The 27,770-nt window shown below is 39.4% G+C and overlaps 1 protein-coding gene across 1 annotated transcript in view; it reads right to left on the bottom strand.

Moving 5' to 3' along the window:
- Positions 1-17,861, bottom strand: part of LOC124722671 (histone-lysine N-methyltransferase trithorax-like) — a 226,929-nt gene extending 209,068 nt beyond the window's left edge. The window contains exons 1-2 of the mRNA XM_047247815.1: positions 17,625-17,861; positions 16,314-17,385 (exon numbers count right to left, since the gene is read on the bottom strand). Of these exons, the coding sequence (XP_047103771.1) occupies positions 16,314-17,385; positions 17,625-17,783 (1,231 nt within the window). The 5' untranslated portion in view covers positions 17,784-17,861. The remainder of the gene's footprint in view (positions 1-16,313; positions 17,386-17,624) is intronic.
- Between the last annotated feature and the right edge of the window lie 9,909 nt (positions 17,862-27,770).

The raw sequence follows: 27,770 nt of genomic DNA, 5'->3' as shown, positions 1-27,770 counted from the left end.
TTTGTTTACCCTTCTCATAAAACTCTCCCACAACATTGCGCAGGTCCTGATCAATCTCGTTTTTCAACTTCTCGTTGGTCTGGAAATGGGTTATATACAATTGCTACTTCAACTCGGGAAACAGATGAAAATCACTAGGTACTAAGTCTAGACTGCGGGGGGGTGGGGGGGGGGGGGGGGGGAGATAGGTGAACAGTGGTTGTATGGGCATGAGCATTGTCATTATGAAAAGACACTTCATTCATCAGCATTCCCCTCCTTCGATTTTGAATGGCACAATGCAGTTGTTTTAAAGTCTCACTGTATCTGGCAGCATTTATTGCTGTGGCAGAAGGCTCAAATTCAAACAGCAATACACCTTTTCTGTTCCTGAACACACTGTCCACAGTATGCTGGCAAACAATGTTAGTCTGAACTTTCACAGCTACTGACTAGACGTTTCCTTAGTTTCACGTGTCGTGTAGTGTATCCAGGTTTTGTTGCCAGTGACAACCGAATCCAAAAATTGCTTGCCTTGTTCTGCACAGTGCTCCAGGAATTCATGAGCCACTTCAACTGGCTGCTGTTTGTGGTCTCTGGTGAACAGTTTGGGGGCCCATTTCACACACACCTTGGAATAATGCCAATGTTCGGTCGAAGACTTCTCAATTGCGCTCTTACTGACTTCAGGGATCCATTCACACAGCTTACGAACTGTCACACTCCGATCTTCAAGAATTTCTTTCTCTACTTTTGCAACTGTTTCAGCCAAAACCGAAGGCCGACCAGTTCATCGTTCATCATGGACACCCGTTGTGTCCATCCGTGAACTCTATCAACCCCTTTAACATGTTTTTGACGTCCACACACTGTGGCCCACAGACTTCACATAACTGACAATGAATGTCAATTGGAGGAGTGCCTTTCGAACTCAAAAAACGGATCACTGCACGCAACTCGCACCTGGCGGGAGACGTGAGGGGGAGCTCCATTGCGAACGACTGCCAGTCAAGATTGAGCATCACAATGGACTTGGATTGGTGGGAATTTGAAGGGGAAAGGGACCGGAGGGGGGGGGGGGGGGAGGGTAGCCGAGATACACATCAGGTTTGCTGGATCTGATGTAAAAGCATTCGCCATGGCTACAATGGCGTGGAGACCTTACTCTACAGATATCTCACATGAGCAGCCTGCGCCAAAAACTTTGGTGGAAAAAAGGTTGCAGTTTATCAGTCATTTGTGATGGGACACCTATTCATCTGGAGCATGATGACTAAAGGAATCTACCATGGTCTTATGGAAGGAACAATGGATTGGAGGGCTTTTGGGATTTGCACAAGCAAGCCAATCAATGATGTTATTTTTCCACCAAAAATCTAAGGAAATTCTGGTTCCATGAAAAATAATGTCGTAGATCAAACAAATGTGCTCACTTGCTCTCAAAATTAAAACACGTATTTCAAACCCCATTACAGCACCTTACAAGCCAACTAAGATAAGATAAATATAAATTAGGAGCAAATTAAAGGGACCATTTCATTATTAAGGGATTTCAGGCAACAATTGTAAGCCTTGATCAAAAATACAAATTTTAAATTGGTTATGCTAAACACAAATTGAGCAATTAACATACCACATGACTTTGTTGATATTTCTTGGCAAGCCTACAGTAATATGCTTTCTCTCCAAACACACGTAACACTGGGCACCCAAGAATGAAGGGCACTGAGGTTGCTTATGTAAACAAGACAATACAGCAATCAAATTATTGAAATCTGCCATGTAAGATGTAGCCCTTACTTTCCCCATAACCACAGCTATGAATTCTTGTATAATTCCAGACACATCTCAACAGAGCATTCAACAGTGTTGGCCACGTGTCTTTGCTATTCACTGCCTGTCCAGTGGCATGCTTTCAGAAGAGAGATTCATACGAGATGGTGACTCCTGCATATTCATTCTGAGATATGCCACAACTGCTTGACGCTCCGCCGTCTTACTTGGCCCCAGTACAGAGCAAGTTGATGGTGACTTCTACCATAAAAACACGATTTCAGGTGGCAGTTTATTCTGGTAGCAGCAGTTTCACTCAGACTTCATGGTACCAAATTGTACAACCTGGCAGTCAGCAAATGCACCAATATTTCTTATCATCATCTGGTCCTCTCCCAGTGCAAGATCCAATGGCTTCACAGTAGTGTCTGATGACAAATACTTACATTTGGCAAGATTATGACAGTGCTCTTCCTTCAACAATGTTGGCATATTTAATTGATTTGCTCTTTAGCATAAATGACCTTTCAGACAGATACCTGTATTTTAAACTTCTTTGGTTATGGCAGTGTTGTGTAAAAAAATGCATTGTATTACCTACATTTAGGATTACCTTAGCACATATTTTGTAATGTGTAACGAATGGCAGCTGACCTTAAATGTAGGCAAAAGTAAGGCACACAGAATTAAAACTGATTATACGCAAACAGAGACAACTCATGTTCAGAGAATTCTAAGACGATGTGGTGAATTTGTCAATTAATTTGTTTTCAAAGTGTTACAGAAACTTATTTTTAATACTGTTTTGAGTGCTCAGGGCGCGGGACAAAACCAACCCTACAAGGACACTTCTAAACAAGCTACTTTATCTAGTACATGAGAAATCATACACACACACTAGAAGTAACATCCACTTAACAAAAGATAAGGGTCCTGTCATCACCAACAATTGAAAATAACTTTTCCACACACCATTCATGACTGAGCTGAAGTAAACTTACAGTGTTGGCAGCTCTTGCGTTGTGTGTGGTTGTTGGCGATTCGTTGACGTTTGTCATAACAAATTGGGAAATAGAACAGAACAGGGTGGTTATAATTAAGATTTTGCTACTTGAAATGAGTGATTGTAGGACACTGAATCTTTTTGGAAACATTTATAAGGACATTCGGAAGAGAAATAATGAGTAAATCATTTAAACACATTTTAATTTCTGCACGAGTCAGTAATGTTTGTTAAGTGTGTTTTAATTTCCACGTGAGTCAGTAACGTTTGTTAACTGCATACCATGTTTACGTTCCTGGTTACGAACACTGGTCAATATAACAACCATCTGCATCTGCAACAGCCTGGAACTGTTTACAGGTACCATTTCACAATGGTTCACAGCACTTTACGAACGGTGGACCATGAAATGTTCAGCTGGAATAACATAGCTTGTGCACTTCTTGAAGATCACACATTGCATCCAGCATTCTCAGCCAGGCAACAATTTGTGGTACAGTTGGAAATTGACCTCTTCCAGGAGACATGCGAAATTTTCAGTTAATTCAAACTTCCAAAACATGTTCTTCAACCCCAGTGCGGAAGAGGAGCTCTCCGTATTGTTTTAATGTGTTGATACTAATGAAAATCAGCAGCACTATTGTTGTTGATTTGATAAAACAGCTTTACAAGTGAAGCCCTTCAAACCTTGTCCATGCCCACGTTGACTGTCTGCAACTATTGCTTGTGTTTAACCCTACGTCCCCATACCAGGGCCAAACAGCAAGTCATTACACTAACACTGATAGCAACACAAATCTTGCAGTGCACAGTCTGAACATCATTACCATAAGATTAATAATTTTCCGTCTACATTGGCTCAAGTAGCAAAAGTTTAACTAAAACCACCCTGTATATTATAGCCAATGAAAATAACTGACTTATTTTGGCAGGAGATATGAATTTATTAAATCTGTTTTCAATATTTAGAGAAACACAATAATTTTTATTGATCTGGTTATAATTAATTTTAAGGCTGCTTACAAATTTTGAAATTTCTCTGGCAACTGGAAAAACCAAGATGTGCTGACAGACTGACCAGTAGCGCAGACTGACACCTAGGTAATGCTCGAATGTGGCAGTTTGGTTGTGAGTTGGCGAAGACAACAAATGTGACAGCTAACAACCTGAATGTGGTGATGAACTGACCTGTGGCATAGTCCAAGGCCAACGTTAGGTTGGGATGTGACAGTTTGGTTGTGAAAGAAAAAACCTGGTTGTGGTAAAGACTGAATGTAGTTTAGCCCAAAATCTAGGATAGGATGAAATGTGCACCTGCTTGTGAGTTGGCAAAGCCAATGAATCTCAACATGAAAACAAGATTGCCATAACAGATGGATGTGTAGTTTAGCCCAAGATATACCTCACTTTAATAATCTATTTCTAAGTGTTATTTCAAATTTTGTTGAACATTCTGGTGTTATGGTTAAATTATAATATTATGGGACAAATAACCAGCTAACTTTATTTACGGACCACACGAAATTATGAATAAGAATCTCTCTGGCTATCTAGATCTTATTATACCTCCACGTACATCTCAATCTGTGTTGATTTCCCTTGATTCATGGTGCAAACAGTTACCAACAGCAGTACATGACAGAAAAGCAATTGACATGTTAAGTGTACTTTTACCTATGAATGGAATACAAAAGGAGAAAAATTAAAGTAGTACCAGAAGTACTCTCCGACACACAAACCTAGGTTCGTATCAAGCTATGCACACCTATACATCAGTTGCTTTGATGTCTTCCTTCAATCCAACCTGGAACGAATCCCAAACGCTCTAGCAGTACTCAAGAACAGGTGGTACCAGCATCCTAGATGCATGTCTCCTTTACAGGTGAACCATTCCTTCCTACAATTCTTGCAATACACCAAAGTCGACCATTTGGCTTCTCTACCATAGTTCTCACATATTGGTTCCACTTCTTATTGCTTTGCAGCATTATGCCCAGATATTTAGATGAATTGACTATGTTAAGCAGGACACTAGCAATACTGTATCTGAACATTACGGGTTTGATCTTCCTACTCATCTGCATTTTCCACATTTAGGGCTAGCTGCCATTCATCCACCAACTGGATATTTTGACCAAGTCATCTTTTATCTTCTTAAGAGTCACTCAACTTTGACACCTTACCATACACCACAGCATCATCAGCAAACTGCAGATTGCTGCCCACCCAGTCCGCCAAATCATTTATGTATATTGAGAACAACAGAAGTTCTATCACACTTCCCTGGGGTACTCCTGATTATACCATTGTTTCTGATGTATGATGGTTACAGGAAAAAGCATTGCAATTTCAACAGCACAGAGGACAAGATTCAAAATTTATTGTCAGTGATGGATGGTTAGGTCAGTAGAAAAAACATACAGTATTCACCAGATTACCATTAGTGGAGACGCTGTATCTGTTAACAAACAGGATGTGCCATTGTTTGAAGACTATCTTTTGGAGTTAATTGACATTGAGGGAAGTTGTACAACTGCTATGAGAGTCCTTTAAATTACAAGACGCTCCCTACATACACATTTGCTTCAAAAAAGGAAGCTGCAGCACCCCGATACAACAAAAGTAAGGAATGTGCCATGTTACCATATTGGCTTGTAGTAATGCAACTGCCAACCACAAGCTTAGGCTTACATTAATAAGGAAATCACAGAAACCTAGAACTTCCAAAAACCCGAAAAATCAGGAATCACTGCCACATTACAGTCATCAAAATTTTAACTTTGAATCCATGTATGAAACAAATGTCAAAAATGAAAATGCTGATGGTGTTTCATAGCTCAAAAATGTACCGGGCTGTGAGGATGTTGATGCAGAGGATGTAGCAGAATGGATGGCATCAAGAAGTCAGAAAGTATTAATAAAATTGGGTTTTGGTATTTTAAAAAAAGGGTGTTTTGTGATTTGGCTAGGATCAGAAGAGAGAATTTATAGAACTCCAGCCTATCCGGTTTGACCTTCCGTCACATTAGTACAGACAGACAAGAGTCTAATGTAAATTTAATGGTTGATAAGTTCGTTAAGCATTATTAGGTGTTAACATATTGTTTGGATGAGTAAAACTGTGTGTGTTACAGAGTATAAAACAGACAAATGTCTGGTGAGCATTGCTAAAACTTAATTAAATTTAATACGGAGGAGACTGGTGCTCTTCAGAAACCTTAGTAACACCAGTTAGAGAGAGGGAAAGAGAATGGGCACTGGGCAAACGTAACAAGCAATAAGTGGAAAAGAGGACAATTTTGTTACGATATTGGAACTCAAAGCTGTTCAGCAGACTAGCTTCCAACATAAAACAAAGAAGTAACACTTATGGGAGTGTGATGGTGCTTTAAAAGGCACATCAGTGTTGCTTCTCTTTGACATTTCCTGTACAACAGATAGATTCAGAAACAGACACAGGTTCTCTAACACAAACCCTTAACTTTGAGCTTGTAGCCACATAAATTATAGCTTTTATTAAATATGTATTATAGTTCTTTAAATGACAGATTCCAGACTTCAAAATGTGGGTTAACTGAAGTTTGCAGTACCGTCCGTCTGCTTTGACCCAAGGCGTTACTGTGTTGTGTTACATTTTGTTTTGTTTTGCTTTAGGGTGCAAAAAACAGCTGGGGTCATACTCGCCCAAGTCAGAACTATAGAACATGAACACAGAGGAGTTAAACAACTATTTGTCAGTCCCAATTGACAGAAGAGAAGATAGCTAAAAACAGGCACATGGAAAAAGGGCTAAAAACGACACCACACAGAAACTGGCCTTCACCATATTGCTTTGGTGGATAAAAAGTAAAATGTGGGCGACAGCCCACGCGTCATTCGATAAAATGGCTGATAAATCAGGGCAGTCCATCAGAAAGTGGAAAACAGTTAAAAGTTGATCGCAACATGTACAAAGTGGTGAGGTAGCGCCACTTAGCAAATGATGATGGCTAAAACGGCAGTGTCCAATATGCAGGAGAGATTATTTTATCTCTTCCCAGTGGGAGGTCGTCCAAGGTGCTGCGAGAGGCTTAATAAGCCGAAGCTTATTCCCATGAAGGGATGACCATTGGCCATGCCAAAGGGACACCACCTCCTGACAGACCGTAACACAGAAATCATCAGAGGGAATATAGGTACTCGCAGGCTGAGGTATGAGGACTGCAGCCTTGGCAGCAGCATCAGCAGCCTCGTTTCCTGGCAGCCCAACATGACTAGGAACCCACAGAAACATGACACTGGCTCCATCAAGAGTGAGCAAGTGGCAGTTTGCCTGGACTCACTGCACTGAGGGATGGACAGTGTACAGCACACATAGACTTTGGAGGGCACAAAGTGTCTGAGCAGAGGACACAATTGAAAAGCCAGTGTCGCCAGATGTACTCCATGGCTTGATGCAGGGCCAAGAGTTCGGCTGTTAATACTTAGGAGTGTGCCGGAAGCCGATATCGAAAGACACGGGTGCCAATGATGAAGGCATACCTGACCCCATGGTCAGTCCAAGAGCCATCAGTGTATACAAAGGTTCTATCACAAAGTTCCATGCGAAGGTCGTGAAACTGAAGGCTATAGACTGAGGCTGGAGTAGTGTTCTTAGGAAGCGAATGAAGGGCAAGGTTAAAGTGGGCCGCTTCACGAAGCCAAGGTCGTGAAGGGTTCACACTCACTGGGAAAGTCGCAGGTAGTGTGTAGTTAAGCCACTTTAAGAAGTTGGTTGGTTGGTTTTGGTTTTTGATGGGGGCTAAACATCGAGGTCATCAGTCCCCCGTTCCAAACAGATGTACTTGTAAAAGGCCTATACAGTAAACGCATAACCTCTGCACGCAGAGGGAGGGAACACCAAGGGATACAGAGCTAAAATGAACACCGCAATAGCACAAAATAGAGGACACTTAAAAGGAGCAGAGCAAATAGTCGACTGGAGTAAAACAGACTACAGTGGTTGATGGATCAGGTAAAAGGTCAACCACTCAACTAAAAACGAAGAACCTCTAGCTGGAAAGTGATGATAGAGGTTCCAACACAACTTGTTACCATAAAAGACACTATTTTGGTATCCATGTCACAATTAAAAGTCGCTGGAGCGGTTGGAGCCTGAGAAATCATGCGAGAGCGCCCACACTAGAGTGAGTGATAAAACTCAGCTGCATAGATAAAACGTAAAACTGAGTCAGCTATAGAGGCATCGTCACCTAGAATTAAAGGAAGTGCAGCTGGTAAATTAAAGGACTGCAAGGGGGCTAAAAGAGGGCAGTCCATCAGAAGATGGACCACTGTCAGCCCTGCATCACAGCAACACTTGGGCGGGTTCTCATGGCGCAGGAGATAGCTGTGGGTCAACCACCATAAGAAGTGCCGAAAGCAGACTCTAGGAGGTAATAGGGAAGAGGGACGAGCCCCATACTCATGATCAAAGGAATCACCAAAGGAGGCGGCATAGGATGGGTGGCCACGCATGGAAGACAAACAGCATGCATACCTGCTGAGGAGAAAGTCACGGCGGTAGGACAGTGGTAGTTCAGCGGCTTCAACATACGGACTCTAGTGCAAAAGGCACCCGTGGCCAAATGGATGCCACAATGGTGGATAATGTAGAGACGGTGTAAGAGCGATGGGTGTGCAGATGCATAAACAAAGCACCCATAGTTGAGTTTCGAACGGACAAGCGACCGGTACAAATGGAGGGCTGTGTTACGTGAAATCATGGTGGCCCAGCTTACACAAAATGCATCATGTTTGCAAGGGGCTTGTTGCAGTATGCAGTGGCACCCTCTACTGTGGGGAGTTCATATTTCTAAATTGTTTGTGGGTGATGTTAGTGATTAATTGCACTCTTGTGAGTGCTATCTAAGACAATAATACTGGAAGAGTATGTGATGATTTATTAAGAGTGTTATTTTGATTTCTGCAGTTTTAGGGTTTGGGATTATTGAAATATTGGTGTGGTGTGTTGTTTATGGTTGGGGAGTTCTGCTTGTGGAAGGTATGAGACTGGCCAAAGTTGCTGCATATCAAACCAGGAGCCAGCAGATGTAGCGCTGTTGGCAGGACAACACAGGGCATTCTATCAGGAGAAGTGTAGGCTGGCCATTCAAGACATTATGATGATGACATTATTTTTGCTATTGCTAGATTGGCTGAGACTGACTTCGAATGGTAAGTGTGTATTTACAATTTCATTTTTCTTTATTGTAGTACATATGGTATGTGTTTATGAGCGTAATTATATGTTTCTTGTACATCGAAATTGGTGTCAATGAAATTTTCTTATGAATTTTTGGGTTGTGTTGTTAGTTGTGGTACTTATGTTAGGTTGTGATTGGAGTTTGTTTTACCCACATTTTTGAGGTTAGGTTTCTGAAAGTAGTTATATGAGCGAGTTTTGGTTTTGGGGCACTGAAGACTTTGCTTTGGCTATTCAGGTCATGTGAAATGACAGATAACAGATCTGTTGAGCTGTATGTGGTTTTGTGCTATTGTTGATTTCATTTAAGTTCAAGAGGCCAAGATAAAACTTACGATACCAGTTTTTTCCATGTTTTTATTGATGTTTTGTTGAATGCTGAAGGTTTTGTTTGATTTTTGTTTGAGTATGTCTTCATTATTACGATTTATGTATATTTACTGTCTCCATCCAAACCCATTAATTTCTGTGGTTGTCCTGTTAGTTTCAATGTATTTCTGCAATTAAATGTTTCTCGTACTATCTGTGTGTGTGTAAATGAGTGACATAATTCCCAACATATTGTAAATGCCTGCAGTAGGGGATGTCCGCCATCTTGACGACATCATACGTCAAAACCAACAGGTGGTACCGCAATCTCCAATTATGCCCAAAATGTTTACTGAGAATATGAATCAAGGAAAATGTTACTTGTTTGCACTTCTCATTCTCTTTCTATGCAAACAGTATTTACTAGATATTTTAAAGTCAAGTTCAGTACAAACAGATCTGCAGAGAAGCTTGAGAGAGAGAGAGAGAGAGAGAGAGAGAGAGAGAGAGAGAGAGAGAGAGGCAGACAGGAAATTGTGCACTCAATCTCTGTAAGAAGAGCAGGAAACAACAAAGTTTACCACAGGTGTGAACAGCAGGGGGGGGGGGGGGGGTAGTTTGTTGCATTTAGGACATTTTTGACTTCATAATTATAATTTTATTACACACGGAGGATACTATGAAATATATGGCCTAGCAGTCCCAAATAAAACATATCTGTATGCTTCTGTAGCCATGCCGTCTCCAATTCTAATCTCGTTATGCGAATCTCCTTTTATTAGAAGTATGAAGTTACTTGTTGCATTAGTGGTGCATTCTAACCATAATACCCACATTAAATAACAGCAGACCATAAAATTTTGAATGTGGGTCACCTGACAAACAGTCAGGAATGTCGGGACTAGTGTAGCAGGGGATACAACCCGTCGGCTTTGGACAATGACGTCACAAGTGGCCAATCGAGAAGCGATTCTTCTTAGTGTTGTAGCTCCCTTCAGTGGCTGATAAGTGTTTTTTGGCTTTTTTAAAAAAAATCTCACGAGATAGAATAAACAGATCCACTTTATTAAGCAATCAGTAAAAAAACGAAACTGAAACATAACAGCAAAAGCGAAAATGGTAACTGCTCTCTGGCGACTTGTGACGTCATTGTCCAAAGCCGACGGGTTGTATCCCCTGCTGCACTAGACCCGGAATGTCTATGTCTAAATACAATTGCAATACCATGGGTTTACATTAAAATATTGTAAATCAGAAAAAAATTGCAGTTGGTACAAAAACAATACGAGATTTTTCCAGTACTAGGTTCCACACATTATCATGACTTAAAAACCTGCAACATAAATACAAAAATCAGTTCACACATTCTCTCACTGTGTTTCCCTGTGAGTTCAACTACTATAGAGTTTTCGAGTTTCTAGCCAGCAGAACTTGTCAGTGTGTTCCAGAAGATTACACTCATCAAAATGTCACACCATTTTGGAATGAAAAAGTGGGATTGGAGTGAGCATTTCCATAGCATTATGACTCTCCAAGTTCTTACTCCATTCCAAGACATACACTAATTACATATTAACCAGTTTTTACTTTGGGACACTTTGAAAGGATGTTGCATAATGGCAATGGTTTTGATTTGTGTGTGGGGGGGGTGGGGGGGGGGGGGGAACATGTGTTAGAAGGAACTGCAAAGGAGCAGAATACTTAAAAATGTGGAACATAAAGTGCAATTTAAATAACAATAAAAATACGGGCATACTAAACAGATTGGGGTTAACATACACTACTTTGTTCAATTTATTATTAGTTATCAGTAAAATACTTCATAAGCTACTTAAATTTTTGGCTACTGTTTCCATATGCTACATTTACAGGTAACCTGCTGATAAATTTAAGCTGATTGAACTGAATTGCATGGCAGTCCAAGTGCTATTTTAATCTGCCAGTAAAAAGAAACACAAACTTAACCACGGCTTGCCTGGTTGTTTTTTAAGGTTTTCAATCAGTAATTACTGCACTAGCTAATTAATTTCACTTGTACCTGTGTTTCATATTTAAAATTATTTGACCAAATCCTTTTTGCACATGGCCAATAAATAGCAATACCACCTCTCAAGCACTTACTAATACTGATCACCTAGTAACAGAAGGACTTGTGTGAACGATGAGGCATGTATTTAGCATACATTCATGGGAAATAACAGAAGTGGAATAAATGGATTGATGGATGTTCTGAGGCTTAGTGTGTATTTCCATACCATTTTGTCTTACATTACCTACAATGACTGATGAGTTGTAAACATTATATTTTCTGGCTCAAAAGTGCATAAATAGTTTGGTGATTAGAAAAAAATTAAAAAATTTTCATTGAATATATTATTATTGGTTAAATTAAATTTTATTTCCTAATTTTCACTCTGCTTGTTGTTTCAGAATTTGTCGATATTTTGGCTAAAGTAAAAATATCTGCAAAGGCTCACAGGATGAGAAAAGTGTGTTCCACATGCAAGATGTATGACCACAGAGAAGAGCAACCACAACACACCTAAATAAATGAATAACACAGTTCGGTAAGTGAGATAACTCAACAATTAGATCGTCCAGCAAGAAGTGAGACAGCTCCTGAACGCAGGCGTGTTGTCATTTAATCAAAACATCATTCAAAAGGGCTGTATTCCCATACCGGCACTAGAGAAGCTACTAACTTTAACAGAAGATTTTATTACCCTCATTTACACAACTACTGGCAAATACTAATAGCTTTACCAAACAATAAAAAATGATTTTTAAGAATAATGACATCTAAATTGGTTTTCAACTCGAAGTTACTGAGTTCCAGAAGTGCATACACAATGGAGCGTCTTCATTATGAAGACAAATGTAGAAATGCTACATCTGTGTGCAGCTCCTCACAGTTAAGTGCTGCATACTGTATAGTAATCTGGAGACACCTTTCAGTGATGACAGTGCCCCAAAGTATCACAAATTCTCTATCAAAAAAACTTCTTTTTGTTACTCTCTGCAACCTTTATTTTTACTTACACATTTAAATGACAGTTGTATCACATCATGAATCAGTAACAGGATCTTAAAAGTTGAAAGACCGTGTACACAAAGTATACCTCATGGGCTCCAATACTGTGGTAGTGTCACCCCCCCCCCCCTTTTCTTTAAGTAAAGTGTTTGGCAGACAGTGACATCATCTTAATAAATCCCGTCATTTTTCATCATTAGAAATGTGGAATAAATATAAACTACGGTTCGTATGAGAACAACAATAAAACCTACACATTCACACGAAGTAAGTTCACCAGCATACTTAAAACATACCATCACTAATGCAGCACTACAGCAATCATGTATAATTTCTATCATTTAAGCTTTTTGGGTGCAAGACAACAGGCATCTACATGAACAATCAGTCTTTTCTAAAAGAGTTTTCATTAACACAGTAGTTAAATAAAAGTACCATCTCAATCTGAAAATAATTTTTCTTTTTGTCCCTCCTCCAACTCATAGATTACATCAGAAACATACTGTGATATCTAAAATTCTGCAAATTAAAGTTATTTTTAAATGAGGCCATTTAATTATCTCATCTTTATACATTTATTTAATACAATGTAGCTTTAAAAAAATTAAGTTCCACAAACAATGGAGGAGGAGATTAGTGTTTAACGTCCCGTCGACAACGAGGTCATTAGAGACGGAGCACAAGCTCGGATTAGGGAAGGATGGGGAAGGAAATCGGCCGTGCCCTTTCTAAGGAACCATCCCGGCATTTGCCTGAAGCGATTTAGGGAAATCACGGAAAACCTAAATCAGGATGGCCGGACCCGGGATTGAACCGTCGTCCTCCCGAATGCGAGTTCAGTGTGCTAACCACTGCGCCACCTCGCTCGGTCACAAACAATGCCTTAGTATATTTGCGTACAGTTGAAATGTAATTAACATGCAAATTTCCTAAGCTTCACTAGCCCATGGCCTACCTAGACATTTATGAGCCAATTTATCATTACGAACGATACATAGGCGTCCTAAATATACCTGTACACACAAAAATATTGTCTTTCATAAATATTTTGTCATATGAAATACTAAATCATTAGACTAGTTGAAGCATTCAATACCACTTCAACAACTCAACTTATTCTAAGACTTGGGACTAGTGTAGCAGGGGATACAACCCGTCGGCTTTGGACAATGACGTCACAAGTCGCCAATCGAGAAGCGATTCTTCTTAGTGTTGTAGCTCCCTTCAGTGGCTGATAAGTGTTTTTTGGCTTTAAAAAAAAAAATCTCACGAGATAGAATAAACAGATCCACTTTATTAAGCAATCAGTAAAAAAACGAAACTGAAACGTAACAGCAAAAGCGAAAATGGTAAACTGCTCTCTGGCGACTTGTGACGTCATTGTCCAAAGCCGACGGGTTGTATCCCCTGCTGCACCAGACCCTAAGACTTTGTATTCACATTTTCTATTCTTAGAATCCAGCCCAATCACATTCAAATAATATAATGATTTAAAGACCAAATCATGAAAAATTATCATCCTATGGCTACACAGGGGAAAGGGAGACGAAGGCCTCAAACCAGCAGGCTGACGAACATACTAAGTGATATGAAGAAACTAAGCCCTAGGGAAGATTGTCTATCAGAGGGACAGAAGACACAGAATAATTATGACAGCCAAACCTGAGTAACAAAAAGGTAAGGACACAGAACGTCTCTTGTGTTATGTCAGTGATCACAATACATCAAACAGAATGGAAGCAAACTTTGTAACCAAAATTGGTCTGCAAATAAAATGAGGGAGGGGGGGTTGGATAATGGCTGTCTAGTGGATGTTTTTCTCCTACAAGCTAAATAACTTGAGGAAATCAACATCTTGCATGCTGATAAAAAAAAAAAAAAAAACTAGAAAATCTGTGCTTTAATATGACTTTTTAAGACAAACAGTATGGTCCAATTTCAAATTAGTCACTTGTCCTACAGCCTCTTTCATAAATGAGGCTGATTCGCACAGCTCAAGGCAGACAGGGAATGCATTGATGTGAGTTCCCCATGACTGTTGCCATAAGGTCATACATGTGCTTTGTACGGTAAGACAGCACATACCACACAAATTACATCTCTTGCTTGCTTATGTACAATTTGTCATTTGCTACCACCATCAGCGAGGATAACTTGCAACAAACAGAATGAAAATTCACTAAATCGGTAGCTAGAATCACATTTAATGGTTGCACTGTCTACGAAATTCACAGCAGAGTGCTCAGAACACTACTGAACACTTACGGTATATAGTAGAATGCGTGATGTGGATGTGCAGAACAAGGCTAAACTAGACTCCAACATTCATGACTGCAGTTACAATGTGACAATATAAGATAGAAGAGAGATTTATTGCCAGCATAACAAAACAACAGTATCTTCATAGCACATAACAATGATAAATCACAGGTGACAGCTGTCAAATTGTAAGTGTAATGTAATGAAAATGAGTTTGAACCTTTAATTATCCCACAGATCATTACAAGTTACAAACTTGCAGATCTCTGCATTGTTCATAGTTGAAGTATGATAAATGTGCAAAATATGCACCAACACAGTTGTCAGTAATTTGTCTATTACGTAACAGATTTTTCTATATTTACATTGCAGCAGGAAACATGCACAAAATCTAGAATAAACACTAATCTTGGGCTATCCTCCAGAGCAGTTTGTCACCATACTCTTTATTTTGTGATCATTGGCATTACTAAATGATAACTAAATTATCATGTTTCAACATAACCTAGATCTCATTAGTCTGTCACCACAGTATTAACAAATGGAGGAGAGAGGCAGAGACTATGCCACAATCTAATCAGCACTTTTAACTACAAAGCTGACTACAGAGCCACTATTTATTACAGAGAAAGGGGAGCCAAACATTGAAAAAAAAACATCAACACTATAAGATCACTGGGGGATGGCACTGAGCTGACAACCTAAGCCGTAAAAATCAAGTTATGGAAACCAATGAAGAAATAGTCGGCCTGACTACATGATGGCTGCATGTTGCCAAGGATGGTTACAGGTCTTTGCAAAAATTAGCTGTGCAAAGTTTGCACTTTGGTACAAAAAGTAGCTAATATTAAATTACTTTTATACTGATTGTATGGCATGACTACTTTGAGTAAGTTTTACGTCAGCCCACCATACACTGGTGGCTTGGATAGCTTGGTCATATGTGCTTGTGCACATCAACTATCACTTGATAATCACATAATAGCCTAAACTGGACAATAGTGAAAAATAAATAATAATTTCAGTTGAAGACTGATAATGTTTATCATTTAATGAACAACAATTGTAGTGTACACTTCTTTACAGGTTTGAAAATTACTACTTATTTACAGTCTCAAATAATTATTCTATAGATAGTTTATATAAATAAATTTGCATTTGAAAAAGCTGCAGAAGCCAGGCAAACGTTTTGCGAGTGTTTTATATGTGTATGTCTCATCCCTTTTACTGTGATAGTTGGAATACAAGAGAGTAGAAATTTTTTCCTTCTAGTATTATATTTGCGAATCTGCGTATTACTCTTAATTTCAAAAGGATTGCTGAAAAATTTCATCTGTGAATGAATATTCTGTGAGGAGCACAGAGTACTTAATAATCCAAATAGTGAAAACTAATGTCTACAAGATATGCCAGCCTATGTACCTGAACACCAAACAATGTTCTAATAATACAACTCACAGCTGTTTCCTAAGTGAGGAATTACCTAAAATATAATTCCATGTAACTTAAACAAACGAAAATATGCAAACTATTCTAATTTATTGGTTTCAATGTCGCAAAACATTCCAGTTACTCTACTAGCTTTCGTTTATGTGCAACATTACCACTGGTATTTACGTTCTTTATTTCCTTACTTTTAAACATTTTATCCACATTAGTTATAGTAACACGTTGTCTTACATTAATAACAACAGTACACCGTATTAGTAGTAGCAGCAGTGGTGGTGTGTACTCACCATAGCCATGACTGAATGGACCGTCATTTACAGACGACGATTGTGTGTTGAGCTTCAGACGTGCCTGCCGTAAAATCACTTTACCTGGCGACCTAGAAAAAGTACTACTTTGTTTTTCATCACTTCGAATTTCAAAATCGTCTACACTGGCACTGATTGTTGTAGAGGAAGGGGAGGTGGTTTTTTCTGGACAACGTGCTGAGCTTTCGGTTTTATCATCTTGTTTCACTCTTCTTCTGCCAGTATCATCACCATCAGCTGTACCACCGTACCAGTTCAACTGCAGACCTAACTTATATGAAGGTTTCCACTTGCGCTTTCCTTCCAATATAAGGCCTGAGGAATCTACAGTATTTCCGGATGCACTTTCCCTTCTCACATTCGCAGTTCGAAGGTTGCACAAGGTTTTTTTGACATCACTTGAATCTGACTGTTTGTTTTCCACTGTACTCAAACACTTAACCGATTGTGGAATGTCCGAATTCAGAGACTCACTAGACACACTCTTAGATTTCTTAAGATCTACTGGAGGAGATAAACCAGTCGAGGTTTCAGAAGTAACAGCGTCGTTATCTATAAATTTCTTATTAGGTTTTATCACACGAGAAGAATGAGCGCTGTGACTAGGAAGCACAAACTTTCGAGATGCACCTGATGCGCCCTTTTCTTGCTGGCAATTATCGACAGCCAATGGAGTTGTACTAGATGTTTTCTTTGCCCTACGCAAAAGTTTCCTTGCCATCACATTCTTCACAGAGGGTGGATTCCTCGTCCTGCCGTCATACTTCCTCATTCGTTTCATACGTCTAACGGCAATCACTGAATTTCTTTTGCCACCACCATCAAAACATTTTTCACTATCAACCACAATGCTATCCGAATCCGATTTCCCTTGCCCATCACAGCACTTTGCACTAAACCCAATCTCCTTTAGATCACTTTCAAATTTATTAATAAAATTAGCAGTATCTTTGTTTTCACCATCAGTTGACTTTCTTCTTTTATGGAAGTTCCTCGCATTTTCTACTGCTTCCTTGACTTGTTGATGTGTGAATCCACGAAAGTCAATAACCTAGAGACATAAATACTTGATTTATTACCAAGGTACGCCTCGACAGTGCATCACACACAAATAAACAATGACATAAACACAATACAGATATGCGATTATACACATAAATACAAATATGGCCCTTAACCTCTTTCGTAAACACTAAACCCAGATAGTATCACAATACAGGCAAAATGGCAATCTGTACTAAATATGTGCAGTTGCCGCATTAACAAACAAACACAACAATAACCACTTACCTGCTCCTCGTTTCCAAACGTTTCGTTAAACACAGTAAGGCCATAATATATCACTTGAGCGGCCCTGACTGACTCGTTCACTAGTTCCGTTACACACTCCGACACTTTAATTCGCTTCCGCGTCGACGTTTTTGATGGCTTGCCGGGGAATTTGCCCATGGTTGACACCCATTTACGCTGCAAACAAACTTTGTTTCTTTAATAACGAAGTAGACTCCCAACAAACAACTGACGATCATGTATCCGCATGTTTGCGCGCAAATGCCGTTTAGCTTGTGCGTAAAGAACATCTTGCCGACAGCCAAACCAAAGAAAACAATACACTTCAGCAAACAATCGAAATCGACGTTCATCTTTCAACGAATGCCCTTCCGATTGAAATTCCCACAAGTTACAAGTAATTAAAAATAGATAAAACGCCCACGAAACGGAGCAAGTTGCCAAAATTTTTAACCTGAGGCTTCAAAATTGAAGTAAAAAATAACTTCACAATTACACTGTTTCGCAGCTGAATCATCAGTAGCCTTACTGCTGGTATACACTTTAAAGTTCAGACAACGGGTGATCAAAACCGTTCCGTCCAGTAGAATGGGAAGAATTCCCACTGAAATTTAGAATTTTACTTGGCGTGTTATTTAGTCTTATTTGAGCGTGTCAGCAGTTATCTGCAGTAACGAGAGTGGCGAAGCAGAAATGTAGACGCACAGAAAAGATATTTAATGAAACCCTTTGCATTTTTCGTAGTTTACGTACGATAAATTATCGAAAAAGAGATAAAAATACTTGGCAGTTTGTCCATTACCTAATATCACTATTCCGGATTTACATTGTAGTTTTCATTTTTACATTGGAAAGTACTTTGAATATGGCGCGAATGGTGACAGGCTACACAACAGATCAGTCTGTAACACCAATCTTTGTTTAGCGTTCAAGTTCGTTGGTTTAGAATTATCACGTCGCAACCTAACCTTGAGCTCGGGCTACGCTATACTCCGTTTAATAAAACACACACACACACACACACACACACACACACACACAAAGTATTTTAATTTACGACTGCGACGGCGTCTCAACGAAGAACGATGTCCCAAAAATAAATACGGTTCCAATACGCCAGTTCTGACCAAGGTTTTCGGGAGGTTTCCCTTGCTTCTGAGGCGAATGCCGGAACTGGTAAGCCCGTCCCATTTATTCCCAACTGGGATCCCCCATTTGCCCCACTATCAGCTTGTCTGATAATTGGCCGACTCTGTACTGGGCCGGATCTCGGAACGACCCGCTCCACGCCTTGGAGTGGAAAAAAAAATAATAATCGCTCCCCACTGCAACACTCTAACCTTATGGTTTTATGGTAGCTTTATGGTCGTTTATACAGGTCTTTTACCAAATCCGTAGAGTACAACTTATGGAACATCTTTCGTAAAATGTTGCATTTCACTTTCGTGAACAGTTGACTGTTCACTGTTTAAAAATAGCAGTTTTGATGTTTGTGTTCCATATTATCATCTAACAAACTCTACCTAAAGGTTATTGTTCCACACATCACCATGAGCTCTCTACAGTTACAGTGTTTCTTCTTTGTCTCGGAATAGCTCCCCGTTATTTCGCGGGAACCGTGTTGTAACAACAAAGAAAAACACCTTGAAAAATCAAACCTAATTCAGATTAAACTTAGTACCCCAATTATTTCGAAGAATTGATCTCAGACTTTATAACTAGATTTCGTCTGTTGAAGGTAGCCGTATTCTATATTTTCTATGTCGCAAATAAGAACCTGGTGCATATGATTGGCAACTGACTCTGCACCTGCGTGCCAGCATTATTCTATTGTTTACTATAGCTGCAGAATCTCGATAACAGGAACATAGGTATCCATTACGCTACTTCACAATTTCGTGTCATTAGTACGTGAGGGGATGCAAAGAACCACATTTTGTTGTTTCATTTAATCAATAAATTGGGAACATGTCAACTCATCTCAAAAAAGCCTTAAATATATCTCCTGCCAAGTTTCCTCATACAGCTGTGTTAACACTGTCACAGTATTTGAAAGCAATTCGTCTTTTTTCGCTCTTCTGAATTATAATTGGATATAGATTTTTTCCTTCCCCCTGAGATGTTAGGTGTAGGCATTATGATCCTACAGCCACAGTAATTTAATTAAAATATTTCACCCCCTCTATTTATGAATTGTGTTTTGTGCAAATACTCCAACAGTGTCAGATAACATTCTTGATGTCTTAATACAACATGCGCATATATGCTGAAAAGCAACAAAATTGTATCTCACCTGGCATCATATTTCACCATCTACTGTTTGGGTAAGATATTGTGTACCCTTACTGACAGAAGCCTGACTCCTGTTCAGAGGAACATCTTCCAATTTTGGTTGAAATCAGTATACGGGTGTAGAAAATCTTATACGCTCTATTTATTTTATTTAGAACAACTGATCATGATACTATCTATATGGGATTTGTCATCACGATGAAACTGAACAGCTCAAAAATAAAGACACACAGAATATAATATAAAGATGTCTTACGATGGTAGAAAAAGTCATCGTCAACCATGCTGTAGGAACCAACCTGCCATGATATAGGAAACCCTTAATCTGGATGACCTGAGTGAACTCCATCCTCCATAATATGAGATCAATGTCTTAACAAATGTGTTGCCTCATTAGTTTCATCTATATTGTACAATGTTCTTTTATCACTCAGAATTCGCACAAGTTGACTTGCAACAAAAAAATAGGTTCATACAATTTTTCTAGCAATTTATATTGTTTTCACAGCAGTCTTGTGACGAGTCGATTACAATATTAATATATGCTACATTACGAAACATACAGAAGGTTAAATCAGAATTGTCATCGCACAGGTAGTCTCATGTAGTTTATCTTTCATAAATGACTATGCCACCGATGAATCAACTTTTTCTGACTCAAATACTTTTATTGTTTCTGATTTCCTTTGCCTGCTGGAGACTTTATAGGTATTGACAAGAGAACACCCAGTACCCAGCACAATTATTAAAAGATCTTCACAATGCGCAGTCTCTTATCCAGACATCCGTCAAATTTCCAAACATAAAGGAGAAAACTACAAGGGCATAAGAGAATTTCTTCAATTTTCATGACTATGTGGTGCCTTATACTGAATACATATTCAAATAAAGTCCCTAGATACCATCAACACAGAAGAAGACAAAGTTGATGTACAAACAGTGACCAGATATGATTTGAAAATACTTGGACACATCTGTGACCAATGGCAGATGTACTCAAAATAATGTCACTTGACATTCAAAGTAAGATGTATGTTAACTCTGCAAAATTTTCATAGCAGTTTTGTAATGAGTAAATTTCAATACACTACATTATCAAAGACGCTTATTGTTTTTGATTATGTGTGTGATTCATAAAAATGTTGTAATGGCATTGTGACTTAATATGCAGTATATGCAATGCTAGCCATTAACACCATGCGCTGCACACATTTTGAGATGCAGCTTAATCAATGTCGCATAGTCTGTTTTTGAACCAATACTGAACATAAAACTAAATACATGAAAAAATATGTTTATTGCTTGCGACCTACATGTAAGGCACCATACACAGCTCAAAACTGTGGCTGAAAAGAGCTCTTTGAGAACCTACTGTTCTGTGTGACACTTTATAATAAACAAAATGCCAGAATGTTTACAATATTCAGATAGTTGTCGGCGCATAGTAAACGTATGAAAGCCTACAGTTTAATGATTTCCAATATTTATGACGTATATATTATGGTCTTACCTGTGGATTGTGTGGCAACAATTAATGGCAAATTGGCCAACAGAAAAAAAGGCAGTATACTCAACAGCACGACGTTATGGGCACAAAAGGATTACGTTAAATCAGGAGAAAAATGGGGTGGGAGGAGGCAGCCATTTTGTTCCCCATTCAACAGCTTCCGAAGATGTTTGTGTTGCTAGAGATCGCGGGAGTCTAAGAAAACACCACATAATGTGTGGCATGTACAATGTAGAATAACTTTTGTTTTTACAAAGTAATAGCCATTTCACACGCTACAGCATTCCATAATTACAATTTTAACATGAATATTAGCAAACAATTGTATTCGCTGCTGCGTGAGCTTACCTTAAAATGTAACTGAACAGATCTGTGACAAGTTTGTCATCTCATATACTTTACCCTGTATTAATGCGATTCACTCACCATGCGCGGACCACCACCAGTTTCAAACTATATGGTCACTGATGGGCGTATTTCGGTTTTCTTTCTTCTTCTTTTCTTAGTGCGTCATATACGTATATTTCTGCTTCAGCGTGCAGTCCTGCGAACATTGAAAAATCTGAGACGCTTTTCCCTATGTTTCATTCTAAAATTTAGAAATATTTCAAATCTTTTTCGACCATACAACAAATATCTAATACTTCATTTAAATGAGTTTACAGTACAGCGTTGTGTTGAGACTCGTTTCAAGCAGGGCGAACAAAAGTCAACATCCGCGATAGAGCACTTCATCGCACCTGTGAACGACCGTTGGCAGTGCAGGAAACTGAGGTCTCAAGCTTTATTTCAAACTTGTACGTATATCCGTTAAAGCTTCTCATTGGACCTGATGAAGTAATTTACAAGCCGGACACCCAATAAGCAACAAAACCTGAAGACAGTCTACTTCTTAGAGTCAGATCTTAGGAACTGGAGACTATTACCTTGGTAATTCCTTGCATTTCATTAACTGCTATATCTCAGTGGCTGATGTCTGCAGTGACAGATGAAAAGCACTTAAGTATACTTAAGAAAGATAATGTCAATAACGTGATTAACGTAATGTGAACAATACATGCGACATGCCACATAGGTTACTTGATAAAATTTAGTTTGCTGGTGTGCAGATAGATTTTACACCAAAAGCTCCCACAATAACTTAACTACATCTGTGATGTAATTACAGCTACCTTGACCGTTAAGCCACGAGAATGATCTTCCATATATTTCAAATTTTACATTAATCAGCTTAATAGATACATATTGGTATTTGTTCACAAGGAAGGAACTTTATAGTGCTATTCCTTTCAATAGAAACAAATTCAAAAGTTTATGCCTTTTTACTCCGTTTCCGCCTGATGGAAGCAAACACAGTAATGAATTTATCGTCTTTCTCAAGTCTTCGTTTGGATCATAGAGTGATTTTTTTAAATATATTTTTATGCTGTGGGTCTCATAAGCACGTACGTTATCTACGTTCTTTTATTACAATTTTTTTAAAAAAGTAGCTCGCGCAATACAGCAGACGAATGCTTTCTATGCTGCGAGCTGACGGTACACAAACGAGCATTTGCGAAACGAACACAACCGAACGTGGTTTGCTCCTTAGAAAAGCAGGCTTAAAGCATTTACACATAATCGCAGCTTTCAGCGTATTTCCAGAGGACGATGAAATCAACTGAATATCGTAACCACCTGGATGTAGAATTGTGTTCTCCGAAGCACCCTTCACACCAAAGCGAACAAAACGAAATGCGCCAACACAAACTATGCGCAGGAGATTCTGTTGTACGCACCACCACTGACTTAAACTTGCGAATAAGAATTTGCGCTGGGACGAACGGAAGGGAACGCGAGGAAAAGAAAATAGAAACAAACGCTTTGTACTTTTTTTTTTTTTTTTTTTTTTTTTGCCGCTAACATTGTGCTGTAAAATCGCATAACTTATCCCGCACAGCGCATTATAGTCGCAACGGTGAACAGAAATGTACAACTTGGCGTAGGAAAGGAAGAATTTAGGTATCTCACTTTTTACGTTACCGTGAGATGCGTGGAGATCGCTCACTTAGAACTGTATTGGAGCGCCAGCTTTCTTTAGCGTTATCGGTTGTCCAACATTTTGCACATTTATGTCACATAGGAACTGGGGGTCGCAAAAGCCATTCGGGGCTGTTAAATGCCGTTGCAGTTATTTAATCACATGCTAGAAATGGACGTCCACTACAGGAGATGCTCAAAGTTTTGTCCAGATGCATCGAGACACGTCTGACATCGACGCTACACTGAACGGCGCACCTTCTCAAACATACCTGGTGTATCTCGAAGACATCCTGCTACCGCAACAATCATGCTCAGAAGGACGGATGTTTCATACACATGGCCCTTCGGGTGCCCCCCCTCCAACACACAGGAAAAAATCGATTGGCGACAGATTGGGTAACTGTGGTGTGGCCATGCAACTGACCCACCGTGACCAATCCAACTGCTGGGAAAGGTTGCCTGCAGATGTGGCCCTACTTTATCTGGTAAAATGCGCGGGGACTCCGTCGTGCTGAAATCGAATGCGGTGACTAATAGGCAGGGGAAGACGATTCAGCATGTTCGGCAAAACCTCTCCAGTAATGCCAGATACATGCGACCATCAAGCGTGTCCACGAGGATGTACGGCCCAATTAGACAGTCCCCGACGACGCCAAGCTCACACGTGACCTTATAGCCCTCTCGTGGCTTTTGCGACCCCCGGTTAGTATGCGATCACTGATCCTTGCTTTATGCCCGTAGTGCCATGTTTTTTTTTTTTAATCGCCCTGTATTTTTAATTTTAATCCGTGTAGTAGATACATATTCGAACTCGTTTGCTTTCGGGGTAATTTATTGTGCGTTTCCTTCTTAATAAAAAGATTACAACGCTTGTGCTTATTCACACCGTTCGCGCCTGATGGAAACATCCAATGAATTTCTCACGTCCCAGTTGGACCTTTGAGTGTTTCGGCAATTTTGTACAAATCGTAGTTCTATTGCTTCAGAATTTTCACTGTGATCTTTTAAATCCCAGAAGCACGCACGATATCAGTATTCTTCGTTCAATAACATTACATTCCTATCGACCCACTTCATCACTCACGCAACTCATATCAACAAATGTCGAGAAGATTGCAGTCGGAAACTAATTGTGTACTGCTAGCGCCGAAGCGCACAGGACGCGAACTTCTGATGCTTCGCTGAAAAACCGACAATCAACACGAGTGCTTATGCCGGTTGCACACCCGTGCGCATAGCGTGTACTCCAGAGAGAGTTCTCGTTTGCTGTTGCATGTTCGCGTGTGTTCGCTGCAGTGTGAAAGGGAACTGAGCATAGAACTTTAGTGTGCATATAAATTCCTATAGCCTACATCATCCTCCAAATTACTGTAAGGCAAAATGTTTCCCTCTGTCTGCACATGATTAAGCATTATTTACAGTACTTATTTCTGTATATAAACAGTATGTCATTGACTATAACATTGTACAAAACAGAGAAGGAACAGATCAGCACAATAATGCAATACTTTATTAGTACAGCCATAATTTCCTTCATTTACATAAGTTACGAACTTTGAAACAGCTGCAAAATGTAACAAATAATTGGGAATAACTTATTAAATTATAGTGTGAAGGCGCATTTATTTCGTACATACTGCAATAAACTTAAAATTACTTGCAACACTGTTTTCGAATACATTTTCTGTCATGTTATATATGTCGCTCTGTTGTAAAAATAGACACATGTGGAAGTGCAGATTTTTCCTGAAAACTGGGAATCTAATGCCCCGTTGAAAAACAAAATACATATTCTCATTTGCAGTACGTGTCTCCGTGACACTGAGTGGCAACGTATACGCCATACCTAGAATATGAAAATGTGTAAGGTGCGTCTGAAAATTTCGATGAATAATCTTAGAAAATAAAGGAAACAAGAGTTACAAAAGAATACTTTTTTGGCCTTCAAATTTATCACAATTAGCTGCAAAACACTTCTGACATCGGTTGTAATGTAGTTGGAAACTGCCCAGCAAACGCTTCTTGCGGAATCGTTCGAAGCGCTGTGCGTTGTTGGATATCGGCAACGTCTGTTCTCTCGGCCCAAGCGCTCAAAGCAAAGTGATAGTTCTTCGACATCCTCCTTATTCTGCAGATGTGGCGCCGCCACCAGACTTCTTTTTATTTCCTCGCATTACCCCTAGCAATACAAACACATTTTCCATAGCGTGTACTATCAAAGGGAGGAGGAGGGGGAGGGTTGGAGATACTTTATGACTACCGCAAAAAAAGAAACACATTTCGTTTATTATTTTTAACTTTCATTAACAACATACTTTTTAAATAGGTACTGTTCTATATGGCTAGCATACTGGACTCGCATTCGGCAGGACGACGGTTCAATCCCCCGTCCGGCCTTCCTGATTTAGGTTTTCCGTGATTTCCCTAAATCGCTCCAGGCAAATACCGGGATAGTTCCTTTGAAAGGGCACGGCCGACTTCCTTCCCCGTCCTTTCCTAATCCGATGTCTCCTATCTCGTCTTCTCCCCCAAACAACCCAACCAACCAACTGTTCTACAAGTAGGTGCACAGAACGTGGAGAGATATCTTTTAGGAGACTTAAATTGTTGTATTAAGTTAAAAAAAAAAAGTCAAAACAGTTACGGAATCTGGTATAAGAACTCATAAAAATAATAACTACTTTTTCAGGATTTTAAAATGTGAAGTACATGACTAGATTACGACAGTTTCAAAAAGTGAGCATAAAGTACCAGCAACCCCCCCACCCCTTGGTATGGCGATGGTTAAATTAGCCCTCAAAGGCTTTCGATTTGTGGACGTTGCGCGTGACCACAGCGCATCGAGCGATTCCACAAGAAGCGTACTTTGGTGACAGTTTCCAATAACTTTACAATCGATGTCAGAAGTGTGTGGTACCTAGTGGCGATTACTTTATGAGCCAGTAAAAGTACTTTATTTGTAACTCTTCTTTTCTTTATTCTCTGAGGCCATTTACCGAACTTTTCAAAGCCGCGTATTTCGTTTAATACTGAGTAGTACCCAAGATGCATTTGCAATTGTTAATATGTATTTACTTAAGGAGTACTTCCGTAGTTCATTCGAAAATTTTAGCATCAGTAGTGACATTTCCGAGCAAACGATGACAGCTTTGTAATACAAGTACCTGTGGGATATTTCATTTAGCAAATTATACAGACTTAAAAGTATGGCTAATTTAATGTCTAATTTGTCAATTCTAGTGCATCTCAACGCATAATGCGAATGGAATGAATGAGAAAAGTGTATCGATAAGCGAAAATAAATCGTAATCAATTTTCTTATCAGCCTGTCAAAGTCTGGATCACACTCAAGTTTTGGAATAATGCAGCAGAACTATCACCATATTTTGCACTAGTTTTAAAACAGTACCTCCGCTTATCAAGATTCATGTAGACATAGAATGGAATCTATTTTGTTGTGCATTCTAGTAACACTTGGTGACCGCCATCTTGTAATTAGCAGTTCCCGAATCAGGCGTAGCTACCTACCTCCGGACTCCGCGAGGGACCCGGATTCGATTGATCGATCAGCAGCGGTACCAAGGTCAAGAAACCCGACGGCGACCAGTACAGTAACACGCTAGCCACATGCCCCTCCGTATCGCATCCGATGACGCCATTGGCACAGGAAGAGTCGGCGGTCGGTCGGGACTGATTAGCCCGTCTACGGCCACAACTTGGAACATTAACTTTACCTTACTCAACCTAAAAAAGTTAAGCGAGGCTCACACGGAGACACTAGTTTTCGAAACTCGTTTACTGAAACCAATGTTGCGAAACTAGTTTCGTAAATAACTATGGCGACTTCAGTGAGCACTTTAATTCATCGACGAAGGACACTTAGGGAAAAAAATCATGTAGTCGCAAATTGTTGTACATTAGTGGGAAGGAGTGCCATAAACAACATGCTAAAAGTCCTGACTGGTGGGGTGTGAGCATTGAGTTGGGGAGGCGTTTAAAGACCACTGTTTTATGTTTTTCTTGAACAACTAAAAAACCACAGCTTTTAGCGAAAATGTTTCCCAGTACAAAATTAAACTACATTAAATTTACTATAAGAAAAGTCTGATTCACTGTTTCTCTAGGACCAACAGCTTCACCGTTGCAGAGCCTGGAAAAATCGCAAATTATTAAAAATAGTGTTTTAATTATATAAAATTAATGTCTAACTTGGAATGAAGTGAATTAAGAACAGCTATCAAATTTTTACACCACATATAAGTGCATTAGAGTCGTATTAAGGTATAAATTGTGTTATGGGTGTATAATAGGACGTGGGTGGGAGG

The sequence above is a fragment of the Schistocerca piceifrons genome, chromosome X (genome assembly GCF_021461385.2).
Source record: "Schistocerca piceifrons isolate TAMUIC-IGC-003096 chromosome X, iqSchPice1.1, whole genome shotgun sequence".
Classification (NCBI taxonomy): domain Eukaryota; kingdom Metazoa; phylum Arthropoda; class Insecta; order Orthoptera; family Acrididae; genus Schistocerca; species Schistocerca piceifrons.
Note: the sequence above shows the minus strand (reverse complement) of the source record. Positions and strands in the feature narration are given on the sequence as shown.